We start from the raw sequence: 22,423 nt of genomic DNA on the forward strand, positions 1-22,423 counted from the left end.
TGAATCTTTCAATCACAATCATAGATAATGCAGATATGAGATAATATTTGACTTATGTCATTATTTCCCTTTGTGCCACATTTAAATGTTTCTGAATCATTACCAAAATTTCCAGTCCAACTTTTCCGTTTTCCATTGTGAGAGTTTCCATCGATGTAAAAATTTCTTTGAAATATTGCAAATCAAATGGGCAAGAAGAAAAGGTGCACTTCTGAGTATTTATATATGAATGAAAATGATTGGTTTGAAGTAATTACAGTAAGTTTCCCATTGTTTATTATTATTATTTCATCATTTCTTATCAGTAAACTTGATGGAGTGCGAATAGAAAGTTTATCATCCTTCGAATGTGTGATAAGAATTTGAATTGAACCATAGAGTTAACATATGACAAATCACAGAGCAGTGAGGTTTCTTCCTTGTAGTTCGTTTATACCCAATGCGGCTTACGTCATTTCGATGTTTTTTTCTTTGATGCCAAGTAACATAGGTGTCAGTTATGTGTTGTGGTAATTGAGTTGTCTAATGCGAGACATGTATATTTAATAGAAAATTTGAATTTCGGTGAAGTTATGAGTAGATGAGTGTGTTTTGTTGGTTCTCTGTGATGGCATAAAACGAAATCTGGCACGATGAAGAATATTTCTCCTAATATCAAGTATGAAAAGGTCCCTCAACACCACTTTGGAGACCTGGGCCGCAAATCTCATCGCAGTTCGATTTCGGTGAGAGGATTATTGATTTGTTGGTCTAAAATGTATTGATTTGTATTGTATGTTAGTCCTAATAAATTGTTTGATTTTATTATGTAGCTATGACCTCTTTCTTCACAAGCTTCTAGAATCACCTATGAAACATTGGCGATCAATAATTTCGTCTGACATGGGATTTCGGTTAATGAATTTTTGGAATTATTATTGTTTACTCTCTGTGAAGCGATCGATCAACAGGCTATTTTACCTGAGGGGGAAAATAAACTGTTACATATAGTAATTACCTGAAAATGATGAATATTTACGACAGGATGTTTTCCCTACTTGTTCAGTAGGTAGTTTGATATTCGATTTTCTTATTTCACCTTTTCCTCACTGAATTTTGAGGATGTGACTTATAATTGATTAGAAAAAATATTTCGAGTTTTAGTCTCAAGTTATATTGATTTTCAATTAAATGTAGGCATAGGCACCCTCCTTTCATTCGAGAACCATTCTCGAAAAGATCCAGGTCTGAATATTGGACTTAAACATTAAATTTGATTTATCTAGTGAGCCGAACGAAAAAGCCAGCGAAAAAGGCATGTTTACGACGATACATCAAGAACAACCATCACTCCTGAAGTGCATGACATTGACGTCAAAATACATAAAAATATTAAAAATTCCAATTCAGCAGGCCAAATCATTTCATTCCTATAATAAAAACGGGGTTGATGAAAAACCGCATCAATGGCCAAACCATACGAAGCAACAAATTGTCTATCCATTACTGGCCCCAAAGTTAGGGTTGCCATAAAGAAAAAAGAACTTCCCTCCACCCATCGTAGACTCCTCAATAATGTATGAAAAGTTAGATAATTTGAAATAAAAATTTACCTGTTCGAGCATTTTTCTGTAGACTGTAGAATAGTGAATACTTACCTAACGAGATATGAAGTTTGTGCGTTACTTTTTAATCATTCTATAATGAGAAAAGTGTTCGGATAATTAAGTACTGAATTGGTATTTATAAGAAATGCAATCTATCGAATAATGAGAAGATGGATTCGGTGTGAATTAGAAAAAGATTATATGAAATTATTCAAGGCCTGAATGTATAGAGTGAGAATGAGAGGATGTCACGCTTATTTAAGTTATTATAATGCTACTATTCTCTTGCCTTGTTTTCTGGTTTATTACTTCTATTAATGAATCTTCAGGCTTCCCGATCTGTTCTAGGAATTTAGAATACGAACTGAAAAGTTGCGCATAACTCTCCGCATAACTAGAACGTTGAAATACATGAATGAACTTTGCTTCGAAATAGAGCAGAAGAAATTGATTCTTTTCTCCGATTACGATATGAAGCTTCGAAAATTAGCCAGAATTCCCTATTTTGCCAGAATATTAGTTATTTTCACAGTATCATGGCCGTTTTTTGTAGTTTCTGTGTGTCGAACAACTGCATTTAAACTGAACTATCTTTCAAGAATGAAGTTTTCTGTCTGGATAAATTTAGATATTGAGAAATTAGCGACGTGAAGACAATTATTGAATTGGCTTGACAACGCCTTTGCATACTTTCGATCAGATTGTTAAAGTAGACTTTATCATTGCTCCCCAGAGTTGTCATAAAAGCAGTCTAAAAAAGCTATTGAAGTGTATGTGAAAATCGTTGATGGGAATCCAAATCAGGTTGATAGAATGGACTGTGACCTGTCTAACGCTAGTTGTTCCCAGTTATGATTGGCATCAACTGATTTTAGGGATTGATGTAGTATATCCTTAAACCGCTTATACTGGCCTCCTGGTTTTCGGGCTCCTTCTGTGAATTCGCTATACAGAGCTATTTTGGGGAATCTTGTGTCTTGCATCCTCAGAATGCATCTGAGTCGGGCCCTCGTTACTTGTGTCTCAATTGTTGTACAACTCGCGCATTCGAAACTTTGTGGAACCATCTCATGCGCATTATTTGCCTTATAGCGTTTTCTATTGGTAAAACTAGTGCAGTGCGAGTGCATATTTTGATGTCACTACAATAATTCCAATGCATCTGAAGCTAGTTTTACCACCGCAATTCGCTATAATAGCAAATTTCATTTGTAAAACTGGTGCGTATTGAGACCATATTATAAAAACAGTGCAATAACTTCAAGATACTACTAATTCACATTTGATGTTCTGTGATCCAGTGCAGCACTAGTTTTACCAATAGAAAACGCTATTAGATGACGTTGTTGCGTTTGTTCAAGCTGTTTAATATGTCGCCTGTAGGGCGTCCAGCTTTCCCTTCAGTAAAGAAGCGTTGGGAGGACCACTGCTTTGTAAACAGCTGTCTTGGTCTTCAAATTGAGGTCGTGATTTTGAAACACTCTGTCCTTTAGCTTCCAGAATGCCCGTGATGCCGAATTGATACGGTTTTGTATTTCCGTGTCTAGGTTAGTTCTAGTATTTATGAAGCTTCCCAAGTATTTGAACTGCTCGACCTATTCTAGAGTTTCATTCTTCAGGCTGATATCTGTTTGAAGGCTTTCTGGCGGACTTACCAGGATTTTGGTTTTGTCGATATTGAGTCTAAAGCTCAAAACTTCGTATATATGTTTAAAGGTGTCCAACATTATCTGTAGATCCTCTGAGCTGCTAGCGATAAGTGCGCAGACGTCTGCGCTCGCGTCTGCATATTGAAGTTCCGTGATAAACTTTGTACGGGTTTTTGTTCTGAGGCGCTTCTGGTTAAATAGGCCTCCATCAAATCTGAATCTTATTCCAACACCTCTTACAGGATGAAGACATTGTCAATAGTCTCCTAACACTATTCCGCAAGATCTGGGAACAAGAAGATGTGCCACAAGACTTCAAAGACGCTATAAGACAAGACTTCAAAGACTCTATAAGAACAAAGGCGATACGTCAAATTGCAACAATTACAAGGGCATATCGTTGCTTAGTGTGGCCGGTAAAATTATCTCGAAGATTATGGCTAATCGTCTGATTCCACTCTTAGAAAAGCTATTAGCTGAATCACAGTGCGGCCTTCGACCAAATCGAGGTACGGTGGACGTAATCTTGCGACAGCTGCAAGAGAAGGCCCGTGAACAACAATCAAGGATCTATACAGCTTAGATCGATTTAAGTAAGGCCTTCGACTCGGTGAATCGGAGAGCACTAGTATAGGGAAAATCATGGGACGCCTTGGAGTACCCGAAAAATTCTCAGCAGTGTGTAAAAGCATTCATACACACAACACCGATAGAATACAGCATAATGGCTCTACAACCGACCATTTCTCAACCAACTCTGGAATAAAACAAGGCTGCGTGTTAGCGCCTCTACTGTTGTTGTCGACCAATAGTGACCTGAGCAGGGAGTGGGCTTGGAAGCCTGACCATTGAACAAGTTTGATCCGAAAGTGAAAGAAGTGAAATTTTACAAATTTTTCATTTTTTGAAGTATGTTTTTTTCATAAAGAGAATGAAATGCTTCCACCATACTAAAAGTTTGACAATCGAATGGCGGGACACCCTATAACACTCTCAGATTCCCATAATGATTCAATCAACTAGAATTTTAAGGTCTTTTTCCACAGGCGAGACATTTGTTACGGCCTGGCCCGACCTTTGCGGTGTTCCTCGCTAATCTGTATTCTTTTATTGAAATGCAAGTGGACTGATAAAAAAAGGAATATAAGAAAATTTTGTAATGAGGTTACCTGGCGTCGTCGAACTGATAATACTTCATTGGCTTATATTAAAGCACTATGCACTACCAATCGCTGCTTTATCGTTGAACAGTTCTTGGTCTGTCAGCAGCTATGAACGATTTCTCCGATCTTTCGTCATACAGTGCAAATAAAAAAGAGGAAACTGCCAGAAACGTGAGTAACCCATACTTGTAGAATGGGAGTTAACATGTTGTTCTGTTTTCCTGAACTATTTTAGTAGCTCCATTTCTAATATTTGGAAATTTTCACTACTCTTTCAAGGTATAGTTTGTTTCACGTAAGCTGGTTATTCATTGGGTAAAATTGAGAACTGAGCCATAAATATTGTGATGAAAATAGTCAAAGTTCTTTTCAACTAATTTATTTATACTCATAAAATACATCTTGATCGGATCTGGAAATATTGGAAAATATGTTTTTTTGGAAACCTAGCAGCGTTGAACGAGTTCAGTACCTGCATGGGTGTCCGCTCTGTTTATGAATATGAACAAGAGCGTAAAAGTTTCACATCACGTTGTCATTTTCTTGTCTACCATAAGGGAAAATGTAAATAATACACCTACATGTGAGGAAATGTAGCCTGCTGGATGGGTTACACATATGAGGATATTGAACCAACTGGACTCAAACCTCTTGGCAAAACCATCGGATGTTATGCCAATCATCTTCGATTTCGAAACGCTTTGTGAAACGGTCATAGCTGACCGTCGTAGTGCAATAAGTTTCGTAAATCGTTTGGACAAAATGTCATCCACTTGGTTTACTGATGGATCAAAATCAGAAAGGGACACCTGCATTGGCGTATATGGATTTAAACTGAGGATCTCTAAAGCCCTGGGAAGTGAACCCTCTATTTTATAGAACGACAAACTGACTTTTTACGTATGCGATCAGGAGTGTCTTAAAATGAACCTCAAAAGGGCGCATATATCACCACGTTGAGGTCCCTGGAATCATACTGCCAGGTATCTCTGCTGACATGAGAGTGTTGTAATACCATAAAGCAACTCGCTAGAGGCAATAAAGTGAATCTACTATGGTACCAGGGCCTTGTGGTGTTGAAGGAAATGAAAAAGCCGATGAACTTGCAAAAGAGCATCAAGGTTAACACCTGCTGGACCTGAGCCTTTCTGTGAGCTTGTGAAATACCAATATGATGTATGCAATGGGAGTTGAACTACAGAATAACCCTCTGGAGAAACTCTCCTGGACTTGCACAGTCAAAGAAATTCGTGATGATTTCACCGACCTACACCAAAAACTGCTAAAGCTGTCACCAGCTGAGCTTCAGGTGGTGGTGGGACTGCTGACAGGGCACTGTCGGTATAAATATCATTTGTACCGTATGGGAGAGTCAGCAGATGAAATTTGTAGGCACTGTGGATCAGAAGCAGAAACAGCTAAACACATGGTATGCAAGTGTCCAGAGCTGGTTGGCCTAAGAACTATTCATATGGGGAAACCGGTCCTGGATACTCACGAAGTAACGTCCAAGGCCCCTAAGGATGTTGTCGTTTTTATCAACTCCATTGAAGACCTCTTTGGGTTCCTATGAATGAGTAGGATAGAGAACAGAAGATCTACATGGTCGCAGTTCCCGAAAGGTTAATCGAGCCACAACGACCCCGGTTCAAATAATAAGGGATCAATTTTCAACCCTATGAAAATTTGAAGAGAAGAAGGCTGTTAACGGAATTAATATAAATGTTTTATTTCTTGAATCCAATCATTATCCACTGCGTTCAATGATAATATTTATTTTTCGTGTACAATATCGAACCTTGTGAATGAGGTAAAAAGTATAGTCGTTAAATGATGTTTGTAACGTATTAGGAGCTTCAGGACTTATTGATCGGATGAAAAGTTCGCCTCATTTATTGTTTTCCCTTCTTTTCAATGTCTCCTGTTTTCTACCGGATGGGAAATATTGAATTTTATGGGGTTCTAAAGGTTTGTAATACATATGTATATCATTAAATTGGTAAACATGAAGAAATTTCACCTAGTATGTTAATGAATTTATTGGAAATAATATATTTGTCCAAGTCAGTATGTGAAATGATCTTCAAAAATCGAAGAATTCTCTATTCAATGAATATTCAAACGTTTCTTCAAGAAACTCGATTTTGTTAGGATCAGGTGCCTATATGGTATACTCCCATGTGATTCCATTTTTTTCGCGTGAAAGAGTTTTGTACAATTATTTTTTATCTGGCCAATTACCATAACCTTCAAAATTGAAAATAGAGGATATTTATTCATTGTATGAATAGTTTAGATGAGATATATTAAACACTGTTTAGGTACTTGGTAATTGAGCCAGTATCATCTAATTATTAACAATGAAACATCGTTTGTCTGTAGATAAACATTGAAATCGCTAAACGAACTACTGACAATGCAAATGCGAATATCTTAATTTTATGCTTTTTTTGAATACACCAAAGTTTATTTAAGAATTCCATCCTGGATAGTTCGTGGTCGATTATTCAGCACAAAAGATAATTTGGTGGATACCTGAAAAATTACAAAAGGAGGAAAAAATTGCCATTAAGAATTTGAATACCATTATTCAAAAAAGGCCGCATCTCAACAGAACTTCAGTATTGATGTATCATTTCGAGTGTCATCTACAATCTATTAATTCTTACTCATATTGAAAACAAAAGAAGGTATATATGTATTTCGAAATTTCACACAATTCGATGTCAATTTTACTAGGAAAAAGGACGAAGAAGTAAGTGCAGGATTGCCATCATCGACTTAAACAGGGGGAATTGTGTAGGAGAGCCTGACAGAATATTAAAAAAAATCGATTATTGTACATACTCGAGCGTGTCAGATTAAGATAAAGTTAATTACATGTTGAAAAGTATACATTTTCTTAATCTGACAATTTAAGCGGGACGAATATGTGTGGGAGGGCGCCAAACTTGCAAAAAAAAAAACGTCACGTGTATATTCTCGAGCGCGTTGGCCTTTTTTCTTATTTTGAAGTTAATGATTCAAGAATAACGGAAAAAATACAATCTTACAGTTTCAGAAAACCGAAACAATAAAAATTGTCCATAAAGGTCACAAAAATTAGTTTTTTTGAATTATCTCCTCTCCTGGGCTTCAAATCATTTCCGTACTGATTATAAATGTTGTAGATCATAACATTTTCAACAAAATTCGTCCGAAGCAATTTTTTCGACGTTTGAACGTTTTTATATGTCGATGAATGTACATAAGACTGGGATTCTACATTGACCTTGCCCTTTCGCATGTATGGCTAAGCTCTCATCACCCTCTAGCTCGAAAACGGTTGAGAGTATCGTCGCCTTGGACGTGAATGGGTCTAATCCACTCAATATAAATTTCGAGTAAAACACATTTGAACTTTTTTCGCTCTAGAAAATCATTAACGCCTAGCTCACAACTAGAACTATAGAATTCAAGTCTCAGCTTGTCAAATGTGGGTTACTACTTTTAACTACTATTGAATATTTCAAATCCGCCCTGTAGAAAACAGGTCTAAGCTGCTAGGTTCTATTCACTTGAAAAATTGTTGCTTAGATCATACTTAGATCTTTAGGCAATTTTGTTAGAACTCAACGAATAAGCTACAAATCGATTGAATGTCTTCACTACTACAAAGTTTGAGCTTTTTTGAAGTTGTCTACAGTTCTAACTCAGAAAACCTAAAATTGTGGATTAGACCCATTCACGTCCAAGGCGACGTTATGTGAAATTGCTTCAGACAAATGTTTTATTGAATTTTCTTATCATCTTCAAACTGTCAGATTAAGGAAACCCCCCTGATTAGAAGTAGCTTCCTTTCGGTCCAATATCCAATGTCCTCTGAAAATCTGACACGTTCGAATTTTTTTTTTTACTATTTCCAACTGTTCCGCACCGCCAGCCCCACCACGCAAACTGTCAGATTAACAAGACCGAACGGTCGCACCTAGATGGATGAAATTCTCATATTTATTACTAGAAGAGTTGCTCTTTCAGAATATGTATCACATTTCCATCTACGGTTACTTTTATTGACTGATAAACGATTTGAAAGCTAACCCTCGAAAAATTCTGAAAAAGATGGGTTCAGTTAAAAATTCGTCAGGACCGAACAGTCGCACCTGCATGGATGAAATTCTCAGATTTATTACAAGAAGAGTTGCTCTTTCAGAATATGTATCACATTTCTATCTACGGTTACTTTTATTGAGAGATAAACGACTCGAAAGCTGACCTGATCCTGAAAAAGCTGGATTCACTTAAAAATTCGTCAAGACCGAACGGTTGTACCTAGATGGATGAAAATCTCAGATTTATTACTAGAAGAGTTGCTCTTTCAGAATATTTATCATATTTCCATCTACGGTCCAATTAACATATCCTCTAAAAATCTGACACGCTCGAAAATTTTTTTTTTACCATTTTCATCTCTTCCGTACGGCCAGCCCCACCACGCAAACTTTCAGATTAACATGAATTTATTATCAGAGACACACAGTGCATATACAGTATCTTAATCTGACACGCTCGAGTATGTACACTTGGCGATTTTTTCACATCTTCGAAAACCTGGAGACGCTTTCCCCACCGCTGAAAGTGCATACATCAAAAAACCTTTTTTTCTCTATACTATCTTATCTTCAAAATCAACTAGGTCTCCACGACGCTCGTGTAGATCTCGATTTATCATCGTGGGCTACCCAATTATAAAGGTGCTTACCTCCAAACATAGGAGGTAAATTCTGGTTTGATCTGGGTAAATTACAAGAGCCTGGTCCTCTCTGACTTACAACATCCCATCAGAGATGACGAGATGACAAAGAAAACCATCATCCCGAGAAAACATCACGTTGCTAAGTAGAAAGGCAGATTGAGAAAGGGAAACCACCACCCAAACTCTCAAAAGTACTATCAATGGCACTCAGACGGTTCTAAAACCACGACATTCTAAGATGGTATGGGAGTGCCAAAGAAAAGTCAACGAAACAGACATCTAGCGAAAATGGGTCTAACAGAAACTGAGGACTGCAGATTCTGTGGGGAGAAGAAAAAAATTCTGCATCACTTGGCGAGGCAGATCATGTTGTTCCAACTCCTCCTGGATATATCGAACGGCTGTCATTCTGCCTCTGATGAATACTAAAGGTGACCAACATCCATAAGAAATATCTCTCTACACCTTAACTGCGACAGTGTGGTGAACATGCCTTGCCACAAAGAAACTGAGGTTCTCGTCTTTCAACCTAGCATGGCCATCATGCATGCCTAATTAGAATCTGAATTCATCACTAAAGATCTTGTTTTACCCTTTTAGTCTGCAGTAGTCTTACTCGTTCTTCGATAATAATTCTATTTATTTCGAATTTTCGAATATAATCGGTCCTAATTGATGACAGAAATAAGAAGGAAACGGACCACAGGATGTCGCCTATTATCATTTTAGCGACAAGTATTTCTGGTATTTTAGGTAGTCGGAAATAATCATTAATATTGCGGTATTGAATGAAATTCTGCGCGTATTACGGATATTACCTGTGCATTATTTGGATAATAATGTCCCAGCAAGGTCGGTTCAGTCTTGTATAGATTCGTATGGTACGATGTGGTGTATCGGATCGAACGTTAAGCTCATTTCCATGTTGTGCTGGTAGTTTGCCGATAGGTGTCCATAGAGTCATGGAAAAGTCTACCGGAACGGCAGAGGTAAATAAAGTTTACACTTTTTATGCAGTTTTCGTTGGAAATTTTGAATCGATAGTTTGACATCAATCTAAATTATGACTAATTTTTCAACAGTCATAATGGTATGCATCGTTACAGTTGATTAAATTAGTCAATGACTCACCGGAACAAATTCTAGTATCGATAGAAATTTACATTTTTACAAATTGTTTATTCGCCTTTCGAAATTTCCTGAATTAAATCATCGATGAATGAATCAGTAAGGAATATACAGGGTGACCGACGTGGACGTCCACTAGAAGTTTTGGGACAACTAGTGTTGAGCTGAAAATTTGGACCAGGGGTTTTAGACACCGATCTATTCGACAGAAATATCAAAAATTTTCATAGAAGAGCAGTTACCGATTATACCGTAAACAGCATCATATCATATCATCCTGATTCTCCGCATATTGCTCTCTCATTTCAAATTGTACACCTATACTGCATTCACATTTATTTTAGCAGTCGGTTGGCCATGGAAATTTGACACATTTCACTCTGTATAGTACGAAAATGTGGGGTTATGACGCTTGTCAAAAAAAAAAAGTTTCTGTTATTACGTGTTTTATCACAATGTCGAATCTCCTCGGAAAATATGTGACGAACGTAATTGAAGTTTACACAAACTGATTGAAGGCATACCAAATCGAGTTATTTACATGGAAAATACAAGAGATCAGTATAATATCATAATATGCACTAGCTTGAGGAGAGTTAATGTTCGTTATCTTCTTTGGCTAAAGTTTGAATACGTTACATCAGTTGTAGATCTCAAAAATTTTAACCCGAAGATGAAATGCATATGATGCAGTGGTTGGCAATAGGTATCTCCCGAAGGAATTAACAGATAATCACAAAAATGTTAAATTCTTGAACAAAAATCATCTTGCATCAATTGAAGTAAAAGGAATTGGAGGAAGTTTCAAGTCAAGATGAACTTGAACCTTGAATTTTCACATGAATAAAAAATTAACAGGACAACTGGCTCGTATTTGTGGCTGTTCATCTTAATACATCGATATAATAATAATAATTAGGTACTTATTGGTACCTTAAGACATTTACAATGTATGGGACAAGTCGAATGAAAAATAGAAAAATCAATTATCGGAAACTTATTCTACGACGACATTAATCGAAAATCCTGTAGTTACGTTTCGCATCAATTCACCCAAACATAAAATTCTCAAATGCCACCACTTTTTTGGGTCTTCCAATAGAAGGAAATTTTTTGTCATCCTCTTCATTCACAATCTTTCTGATTGTGGAAATATTCAGCTGAAATATAAGTCGTTTAGATCCAGATGAAACATTATATAAATTCTCTTACATTGAATATGTTCGCTACCGTCTGACGTATTGTGGATCTTAGAATGTCGGGCTATAACTATTTGAATGAGCGGAACTGAATTCTAAATAGCACTTCCTGAAACCCTGTCTTCTCTCTCTTTCAAACACTTTCGGCATTTTCGTAATGAAAATTGATATTAGTTGTGGCAACGGCGTTATGACATTAACGACATTTCATGAGTGCCAACCTTACTCCGTTCTAGTTACAAAAACTTGAGAAAATTATTTCATGGCCAACCGACTGCTAAAATAAATATGAATACAGTATAGAATTTTATGGCACCATTAGATAGTCCATTTAAAGGCAATGTCAACTAAGTGCCATACTTGAGGTATAAATTCAACTTATTAGACTTGTTGTTGCTAGGTTGTTTCATATTTCTTAGAATAACTATCGCCGAAAGTCTAAATCAGAAACTATTCTTTAGATGACGCCCAAATCTTCAAACCGTTACTTTAGAACTAAGTACTACTTTTCAATTTGGTCATATGTCCATTTTTGGACATATTGGGAAAAAATCTGGGAACCGAATAGATCTGAGCTAAGTTCAGCACCTGCGGATAGCTCACTGCTCTCGTCTGAATTTGGTTAATCGCTGAAAACCTCTCGTCTTAACCTCAGTGCTTTGCCAGGATTCTCATAGTGAAGTCTACTTTGATTTTGAGTGGTGGAATTTTGAATCTTATCAAGCTTTTTCTGGATATTTGCTGTAGTTGAACAGTTACAGTAGGTTCATACTACAAGAGGAATCTCTGTCGTACAAGTGGAAGTGCTGCATATGATCATGGGGGTGGAAGAGCAAGAGCTACAACTTTCACACAAGATCCGCTTATACTGTTAACTACACGATGGAATTCCTTCTTGACTATCATCCCGAATTGATAGCTTATTCCGACAAGATACCGGTGGTCAAAAAATCCGGAATAGGTTACATAATTTCTGTTTGAGGGCAAGAAGATCCTTCAGGCACTTGCCCTACTTAAGTAGGGAGCAGCGGCGAATTGAACTATCTTTGCAAATTCGTTCTTCAAATTGCTAAATTTTCTCAGTAGGAATGTTTGAACATCATAAGCATCAACTGTGTTGATATAACCACCAAGAGAAATCCAAATGACGACAACATATCACTCGGTATGACTGTGATTGTTAAATTTCTATACTACCAAGAATCTGGAATAATCTCATTATTTGTTTGAATTACCCGAAATAACGAATCTCTGATTCAATATTTTGATTCGGTAACGATAAATAATTGCAAAGTTTATGTTCTGACTGTAGGCTATAGAAGGTAACAAAATGAATCGATTACCCATCTCTTGGCTTTGATCGCCATATTTTGAGGGTTGAAAATTGACAAACACTTAAAAAGGGTACATCAGGAAGTGTTCATGCAGTTCTAATACTATTCACTGCATGAGTTATAGTTGGGGAGCCGACGATGTTAAATCGGGACCTAGTAGATTTTGAAGATTAGATGGTAGTAAGTAAAAAAGGTTTTATGATGTATGTACTTTCAGCGGTGGAGACAGCGTCTGCAGGTTTTCAAAGATGTAAAGAAATCGTCAGGTGTACCTACTCGAGCGTGTCAGATTAAGATACTGTATATGCCCTACGTGGTCGCCTACGTGTCTCTGATAATAAATTCATGTTAATCTGACAGTTTGCGTGGTGGGGTTGGCCGTACGGAAGAGTTGAAAATGGTAAAAAAAAAATTTTCGAGCGTGTCAGATTTTTAGAGGATATGTTAATTGGACCCAAAGGAAGCTACCGGACCCAGCTGTTTCAATAATATATCTGAGTTTCGAGTCGTTTATCTCTCAATAAAAGTAACCGTAGATGGAAATGTGATACATATTCTGAAAGAGCAACTCTTTTAGTAATAAATTTGAGAATTTAATCCATCTTGGTGCAACCGTTGGATCTTGACGAATTTTTAACTGAACCCAGCTTTTTCAGGAATTTTCGAAGGTCAGCTTTAGAGTCGTTTATCTCACAATAAAATTAACCGTAGATGAAAATGTGATACATATTCTTACAGGATGTCCTAGAAAATTCCCCCTATATACAGGTCTAATTTTTGATAGAGGTACTCTACAGGGTCCAAGGTATCTCCTCTTACATTAATCTGACACGCTCGAATAAATCCTGAGTTTCCCTCTTGGGCTTCCAAACTATTAAGCTCGACTAGTTATTCATTACGGAAATTTGTATCTTGGAATAATTAGTACCTCTGTGAAATTCAAATCTTTATCAATATAAAACTGCAGAATATACGTATTTCTTTATTATATACGACTATTTGATTTGTCCATTCAATAAAGTTATTGACTCGGAAATACCGCATCTGATAATTTAATGACGCAGATCAGAATTATTCAGGTTCGCAACTATTTCCATATTCTTCTGTACAGTGTTTACATCTGAAATGTTTTGGTTGATCGTCAAACTATTGTGAAATACCGAAGGTTCTGTGTGGATCTGATCGTCCACTCAACACGTATGAAATAGTAATTATCGATGATATGTGTTCGAAAGCAAATTTGATTTTTCAATGGGGTTCATAACTCTCACCATGTTCTAGCGTGTTGAACGAAGCTCTTCGACAAAATTCCTGCCACCGTATTCCATGGGGAAGGTACTAAATTTTTCCTCCGACTATTCAGGTTGAATATTAATATTTTGATATGATATTATGTTAAAAAATTTCTCACGGACTTTGATGTTTCATACAATTCAGAAGTATACAGGTGGAATAATGATTTCTCATTTTTATTCCTTTAATTTCAGGACAATAATGCGGGTTCCATCATGTGGATGACAGCCAGCGAAGCTAGCAGTTTAACAGCTGAAGAAGTAGGAGAACGACTGAATGTCGACATAAACAAGGGTCTGAGCTGGCAGGAAGCGAACAGGAGAAGACAATTTTCAGGGTAAGTAACCCCCAGCCGTTTGTGAATACCCACACTAACGTTTGACAAGGAATCATCCCTTAAATTTTTCGCCACTATTCGTTTACAGCATGTACAAATATAAATATGTACATAAAGCGTCAATTTTGCATAGATAAGGGTTTTTTAAATAACTTCTAGGAATGGGTCAATGAAACAGAAAATTTGTATTATTCATCCAAGTTTGTTGTATCGCCTTCAAAGTTGTCTCTTTATACAAATCTAGTTTTTTTCGACTTAATTGCTATCTTGAAGGCAGCCTAACTCTCCGTTCACTATCTCACCCTCTGGCTTAAATTCACAGTTCACAACATTGTGATAATCAGAAAAATACCATTAGCGTCAACTTTTGATCGACTATCATGTGCTTTTTTTCAGTTTAGGCTCAGTTGGAAAGCAGGCTTGTTGAATGGTTTGAAAGTGAAACTCGTAAATCCATTAATGCGTTTCACAAACTGATTTGTGAGGCACATTTATTGATAAAGATAACAATCACAATATTGCATATAAAAATTACTGTTTTTTTTTCAGATATAACGAATTTACAGTAAAGGATGAAGATCCACCATGGAAGAAATATCTAGAACAATTCCAAAACCCATTGATATTATTATTATTAGCATCAGCTTTAGTTTCAGTTTTTATGAAACAATTTGACGACGCAATCAGCATCACAGTAGCTATAGTTATTGTAGTCACAGTAGCGTTCGTGCAGGAATATAGATCGGAGAAGTCTCTGCAAGAGCTTACCAAACTTGTTCCTCCTTCATGCCATTGGTGAGTAACGTTTTGGTATTAGTATAAAAAAATTACCACTCTTTGCGACGTGCGTTTGTTCAAACCTTTCTTCTCCCTAAAGAATAGTTATCATTAAACGAGTTTATTACATCAGTTCTCAATTCATTGAAGCTGTATCCCTTAAGTATTATATTTCGTAAATATTTATTTATCTGTCGACATTAAAAGTTCAGAGTCTAGAAGCTAAAATCCTCAACGAATATGAATATAAGTTGTTATCCCGTATGAGCATAAAACAGCAGCAGTAGTATTCTTTTTCTGCGCGACATTCTCTCACATAAATGATACATATGTAATGTAACCTCATTAGCTTATGTTGGACGACTCCTTATGTAGGAGTATTACAGATAGTACAGTTGAAATTAACCGGAAAATTGAAAATGTTGGTTTATTGACCGTTACGTCTTTTATGAACCAATAAAAATATAATGTCAAATCGGTATTTGGTATATTACCGTATCGATAATTATTTCTCATAAAATTAAAATGTTGAGGCATTTAAGAGATGAATTATTTTTTCCATTTTCGATTGGATTATGGTTAATCTACGAATAACAATTAAAAATATTGCTTGATGCAAGTATTTTGTGTATATCAGTATACATGCTGAGTCTTTGACTTTGATTCTTGAGGTCAAAAGAAACACTTTTTTTCTATACCACTTTTTCCGATTCGGCCCTAATAAAAATATATAGCCATTTTGTTTTCATATTGCGCTGTGCCACCGTGGAAAAACAAAATCACCTTCAGAATAACTAGCTAAATCTGTGACACTACACATCTGTGGACATTTCAAACGGAGTTGTATTCAGCCAAAATACCCAATTTTTCCAATTTCACAGACACTTTTTAATTCTCGAACATAAAATTACTCGAAAACGGCGCATTATACGAGAAAATAGTATGAAGAATACTTTTATTTTACAAAACGTTCAAATATTCTTTACATAGCGTCCAACTTAGTTTCAAGAGATGGGTTCTTTGGATTTTTGGTATTTTTATGGTACCTGGTCATAATGAGAAAACTGGAAGTCGTGGGTGATATCTTGTATTTGAAAGAGTCATCAAATAAATGAAAAACTAAATTCCAAAATTTATTTCATTCGATAAAACCGTTTGTGAGATAGAACTAAAAATATCATTTTTTTATGGCTTTTCAACACCCTGTATCCTTTAAACCGAGTGGATACGGAAAAAATGGTATACGAAAAAAGTATTCCTTTCAACCTCAAGAATCTACTGTTAAAATATTTGTACTAGTCAAATACTTATCCTGTATACCCAATAGTATATGTAGAGTTACTTGAAAGTGGAGGTATAATGCCTTCTGGCAATAACATCTCATTTCCCAAAAGGCAGCTCAATATTGATTCCAATCCTCGGCATTTATAGTTCGAATAACATGTGGCAATTTTATAATGTACTGTTTTACTTTTACTAGTCAAATTAGTAACCCCCTGGGGCGTGAACAGCAAGGATTGCTTTTTATTTTATTCTTAGGTTTAAAAGGTGAATATATTATTTTTAGCTTGAGAGAGGGCACACCGGACACTTTCTTAGCCAGAGAATTGGTACCTGGGGATGTGGTGATTCTGAATGTCGGAGACAGGGTACCAGCTGACGTGAGACTTAGTGAATCCACCGATTTGACCATAGATGAAAGTAGTTTTACAGGGGAGACTGAACCAGGTCGAAAGAGCATTGGTCCTGTATTAAGACCCAATGGTGCACACTCGTCAAATACTAATATTGCTTTTATGGGGACACTTGTACGGTGTGGTCATGGCAAGGTATTGAAACTATTTTATCTGTCCCTGAACATTGAAGGTATTAAGATTCTCTTCTTTGTAGGGAATCGTTGTTAGCACAGGTTCGAATAGCGAGTTTGGGTCTGTATTCAAGATGATGCTCGAGGAAGAAGCACCTAAAACGCCCCTTCAGAAGTCTATGGACAACTTGGGAACCCAGCTCTCGATGTATTCCTTCGCTATTATTGGACTCATTATGTTTATTGGCTGGATGCAAGGCAAACAACTTATGGAAATGTTCACTATTGGAGTCAGTTTAGCTGTGGCGGCTATTCCAGAGGGTAAACTTAATTTTGAACAAGTTATTGTTGTCTGGGGAAGATAATTTGAATCTGTAGCTCGAGACCTCTCGTCTTTCATCTAAATAGTAAAAACAACTCGTGTGATAGTTTCAAAGTGTCTGGAAGTGGTGATTAGTCAGATTATATCAGTTTCAAATATGTGGGTTCCTAAGAAGAAATCTGGTGTCTCAAATAACATTCTTCAAATGAAAACTGTAACTAAATTTTGTTCTTTCAGGTTTACCAATTGTGGTGACGGTAACTTTGGCCTTGGGGGTGATGAGGATGGCCAAGAGAAACGCCATCGTGAAAAAACTCCCCACAGTCGAAACTTTGGGTTGCGTGAACGTTATTTGTTCCGATAAAACCGGAACAATAACTAGGAACGAAATGACAGTTACCGTTTTGGTAACATCCGATGGCTATATAGCTGAACTTACCGGAGCTGGTTACAATGATCATGGTCAAGTTTTATTGCACAAATGTGACTACCCTGACAGAGCAAGGGAAAGTGTACATCAGCTCTTAGAGGTAATTAAAAAATTCGTATTCATCAGGGTAACTTAGATGTATTTGGGGTGGAGTTAAGGACGGTTTTGTCTACAAACCAGGTGACTAATTCAAAATTAGGACAAAGCAGTGGAAATCCAATAGTTCATTAGTGTTAGAACGAAATGATCAGTACTCTGTTTACTAATTCAATGCATGTTTATGGGATTTTTTTCCAAGGAAATGAAACACAAATATTGCATGATGTTCATGAATGAAAAAATTTTAAAGCTGGATCTACCAAGAAAGGTAGATCTGTGGGCTCATCTCTAATCTGCTAATATCGATTTTAGGTGGGTGCGGTTTGTAATAACGCGATAATCCAGAACGAATCTCTATTAGGTTCACCAACAGAGGGAGCTCTGTTGTCCGCGGCAATGAAACATGGAATGTACAATGTTGGCGAAACCTACGTCAGACTCCAAGAGTTCCCCTTCAGCTCAGAACAAAAAATAATGGCAGTACGTTGCATTTCAAAATATGATAGTGATAAGAAAGAAGTTTGTTTTGCGAAAGGTGCAATAGAAAAAATTTTAGCTAAATGTAATCGTTATAGTATTAATGGACGATATGAAACATTGACGACGAAAAAAGAACAAGAATTCATGGGAGAGGCTGTGGAGATAGGAAAGAAGGGGTTGAGAGTATTGGCTATGGCTAAGGGTGATGGTTATCAGGACATGGTTTACCTGGGCTTGGTGGGGATCTGTGATCCTCCAAGGCCTTTGGTCAGGGAGGCAATTACCATTCTGAATCAGTCCGAGGTTCAAGTCAAGATGGTAACTGGAGACGCGGTGGATACTGCGGTAGCTGTGGGTGAGTCCGTTTATGAAGACTTTTGTAAGGATTGAGAAGAATGTTTTTCGTCTGTGATAAATTTAGATGATGAAGAATTAGCGGCGAACAGAATTACTGAAATTTTAAAAAAGTACCTCTCCAAGCGGGACTCGAACCCACGACTTCTTGATTGCTTGCCACTGGGCTACCAGAAGGACAGATTGCAACTGCACAAAGAGGACCTCTTGTTAAAGAATTTAGTGTTAGTAGAATCATTCATTACTCTGTACCATCGTTGACGATCATTGAAAGAGAATATTGTTTATTTTTCAACCTTAACTGCCAGTAGAACATCTAATGAAAGTCGTTGTTCATATATGTCACTACTAGCACTAAATACTCAAAGCTAGAACTCTACTAACATTGAATTATGTTGGTAGTGGTGCTAATCGAACCTTCTGGTAGCTCAGTGGCAGAGTACTTGTTCGGCAATCAGGAGGTGCTGGAGAGGCATTTTTTTAGATATTCAATAATTCTGTTTGCAGTTAATTCTTCATCATTTTTATGAAAATTGGATGGTTTCTGTGTTTTCTATTGTTTCTCAGCCCCTTCTCGATGATTTTTATTGACTGTCGAACAGTATCTTTTTCTTGTTTTTTATGTCGTGCTTAGATCATAACTCATCAAAAATCCTTCATGAAGTATATTATTCTAGCTCAATCCATTGGATTGGACACACTGCCCTCACAAGTATTATCAGGCGAACAGTTAGATTTGCTATCGGAGAATGAAATGGATGCAATTGTTCCTAGGGCGACAGTATTCTACAGAGTGTCACCGAAAAATAAGTTATCCATTGTGAAAAGTTTACAAAGAACTGGTCACATAGTTGGGATGACGGGAGATGGGGTTAACGATGGTGTTGCTCTCAAAAAGGCAGACATCGGGATAGCCATGGGAAAAAATGGCACCGACGTTTGCAAAGAAGCTGCAGATATGATTCTTGTTGATGACGACTTTTACACTATTATGTAAGTGGGTGTTATCTATTGGCTAACAATTTTCCATTGTTTAAACTTCTTTCAGTGCAGCTATAGAAGAGGGCAAGAGTATATTCTATAATATAAGGAATTTCGTCAGATTCCAGTTGTCTACATCAATAGCAGCTCTATCATTGATTGCCCTGGCTACTATGATGGGTATTCCTAATCCACTCAATGCTATGCAAGTAAGAACATCTGACTTACAACGATTCAGTTTGTTAGTAATGTCTACAAATATCGTTTAAAGCACAGGATGCGCATGCGGCGAGAATGTAATTCTTGGGTTATTGTTGCCAGATTGTGCACACACCGTTTCTATAGAATCGATTGAAATGAATTGAAATTTATTTTATTTCATAGTTTATACTTATATTCATTTTAATTTTTTATCGCACATGCAAAAGACAATAATTATCATAGACAAATTCTTAGAAAACCAATCAGACCGTGGGCCTGTTCCGATATTGCTGGTTTTACTGGCCCGCAATCGAATAACAATAGAACTCGAACGACTGGGCCAATAGGCATCGTCTCTGAAATACTGACAGTACTGTTCAGGAATATCGGAACAGACGGAGTATGCAATCAAATTATCTTGTAACGAAAATCATGCGAATTTTCAACCTTCATTTCATTCAAGATATTGTGGATAAATATCATCATGGATGGTCCACCTGCACAAAGTTTAGGAGTTGAACCAGTGGAGAAAGATGTCGTTAAGCAAAAAGCAAGGGATACCAAGGAGCCAATGATAACTAAAAAACTCATAATCAATGTATTGTTATCGGCTTTTTTCATCATTGCTGGAACATTATGGGTATTCAAAAGAGAGGTAATGTTTCGGTTTTCACATATTCTTCGGTATCTCACAGTTCCCCTTTTAATTCTAGATGAGCTCTCAGGGAATAACAGCAAGGGATACCACCATGACGTTTACCTGCTTCGTCTTTTTTGATATGTGGAACGCTCTGTCTTGTAGATCCCAAACGAAAAGCGTCTTTCAGATTGGACTGTTCTCGAATAAAATGTTCCTTGTCGCTGTCACATTGTCTGTGATAGGACAGCTTTTGGTGGTCTATTTTCCACCATTGCAAAAAATTTTCCAGACCGAGGCACTGACACTTTTAGGTGAGGAATGTTGTAATTTCTCGATTATTGCAATTGTTACATGAAACTTTTCATTTCAGACATGGTTTTCCTTACATGTTTAACATCATCGGTGTGGATATTCTCAGAGATTAAAAAACTGGTGGAGAGGTTCATCGAGCAGAGAAGACTTTGCAAGAGATCTCCATTAGAGTATGTATGACATAAGGGGGGGCCTGGGGCGAAAAATCGCTGCAAGTAGCTGCTTTCTTCCCTTTGCCCCTTTTATATTGGCCCCCTTAAAATGTGCAAATATATTGACGTATTCGAAAATTTGTTCCAAATTATTTGAATGCCAACCAAATTAATTAATATTAATTAATTGGAATGAAATGAACTTTTTATTGGCATAAAATGAAAAGTTATAATTAAGAAATTTGGAGTAGAATTTTAGTCGAATTTCAATATTGAATTTGTACTTATATCAAGAATTAATGGCATTCGGAAAAATCCTTCATTTCGACAAATTTATCATTAATTTTATTGATTGAGTTGCGATTATTTTTATTTTTTTGCACATTTTAAAGGTTTTTATTTCACCACTCCAATGCAGCTAATGTGAATAGTAAGTTATTATCTATTTATTGTTATATAATATATCGTGTTTGATTAATAGGTATAACAAATCGAGATTATAAATCTGTTTTACTCATTGTTGTAACAAATTATTATTTCAACATCATTACATAATAAATCAATGTCATTAAAGATAATTAAAATATCATATAATGGATGTTAGCTTCAAAAAAATCATCAAAAATTGCAAGATGCATAGTTCTTTCACTTTATACACTTCATTAGGTAAGCAAAAAGAAGTAGATATATTGAACAATTCGCTCACTCAAGATAAAAAATTTTCCTCATAGAAATCTACTGAAACTTTCATCATAATTGTTAAAAGTTATTTATTTCAGTTATTCCATGGGAAAAACATGATAGAAGTTTTTTCACTTAAATTTTCCCTATCATGTCTCATTATTCTTCAGTGCTTTGAGTTGCATAATTTTAGGCTTTCAATAATTGTGATATTGTTAAACTTCAACATTTAAAAGAAGGATATCTTTAATACTCTTTTCATTGAAAATTTATGTATTACGGTGAGTTTATTGAATGTTTCATTTTCAGTTTATCAATTCATTCCCTTTTTGAAAAAAGAATATTCGAAGGTAGTTTGAAATGGTTGTCGTGATTAATTCCATGAATTCTATTATTCATGACGTAATTGGGAAACTATTGACTAGCAATATTGAGAATTGAAAAACCGAAGTCAAGTAACAAGACAAACCTGAATATATACATGTATTTAGTTTGTTGAGAAAAAGTTCAGTAGGATGGTTTCTATCCACATTCCGAATCTGTGCATTTCAAATAAACCATTTAGGTTATCAAACCTGATGGGAAAAGAACAAAAAATATTGTAAGATTGTATAATGAAATTACTTGACATAATTCATGGATATTTCAGCACACTTTAGATGGAGATAAAGTCTACAAAAATATTGTAGACAATTTAAATGCAAATTTATTTTGAATTCAATGAATATTGTAAATCAAAATTTAAACTCACTAGTTGAATATA

General features: G+C 36.2%; 1 protein-coding gene across 4 annotated transcripts; it reads left to right on the forward strand.

The window, feature by feature from the left end:
- The first annotated feature begins 37 nt into the window (after positions 1–37).
- Positions 38–21,496, forward strand: LOC123322938 (calcium-transporting ATPase type 2C member 1). Of its 4 annotated transcripts, none has more exons than XM_044911027.1 (12): positions 38–258; positions 14,282–14,424; positions 14,974–15,219; positions 16,769–17,030; positions 17,092–17,329; positions 17,568–17,860; positions 18,172–18,694; positions 19,371–19,686; positions 19,742–19,883; positions 20,339–20,530; positions 20,589–20,826; positions 20,886–21,496. In XM_044911027.1, the coding sequence occupies exons 1-12, from the start codon at positions 187–189 to the stop codon at positions 21,005–21,007; spliced, it is 2,787 nt and encodes a 928-aa protein (XP_044766962.1). In that variant the 5' UTR covers positions 38–186; the 3' UTR covers positions 21,008–21,496. The 4 variants fall into 4 exon arrangements, with proteins under 4 accessions (XP_044766962.1, XP_044766961.1, XP_044766960.1 ...); XM_044911026.1 differs by lacking the exon at positions 38–258 and adding an exon at positions 477–725; XM_044911025.1 differs by lacking the exon at positions 38–258 and adding an exon at positions 9,957–10,122.
- Positions 21,497–22,423: the final 927 nt, after the last annotated feature.

The sequence above is a fragment of the Coccinella septempunctata genome, chromosome 1 (assembly GCF_907165205.1).
Source record: "Coccinella septempunctata chromosome 1, icCocSept1.1, whole genome shotgun sequence".
NCBI lineage: Eukaryota > Metazoa > Arthropoda > Insecta > Coleoptera > Coccinellidae > Coccinella > Coccinella septempunctata.

Coding starts and splice junctions, on each gene's coding strand:
- LOC123322938 (XM_044911025.1), top strand. CDS start 10,012: ATGGTACGATGTGGTGTATCGGATCGAACGTTAAGCTCATTTCCATGT. Junction 14,425..14,973: donor AGGAGAAGACAATTTTCAGG/GTAAGTAACCCC, acceptor TTTTTTTTTCAG/ATATAACGAATTTACAGTAA. Junction 18,695..19,370: donor GGATACTGCGGTAGCTGTGG/GTGAGTCCGTTT, acceptor ATATTATTCTAG/CTCAATCCATTGGATTGGAC.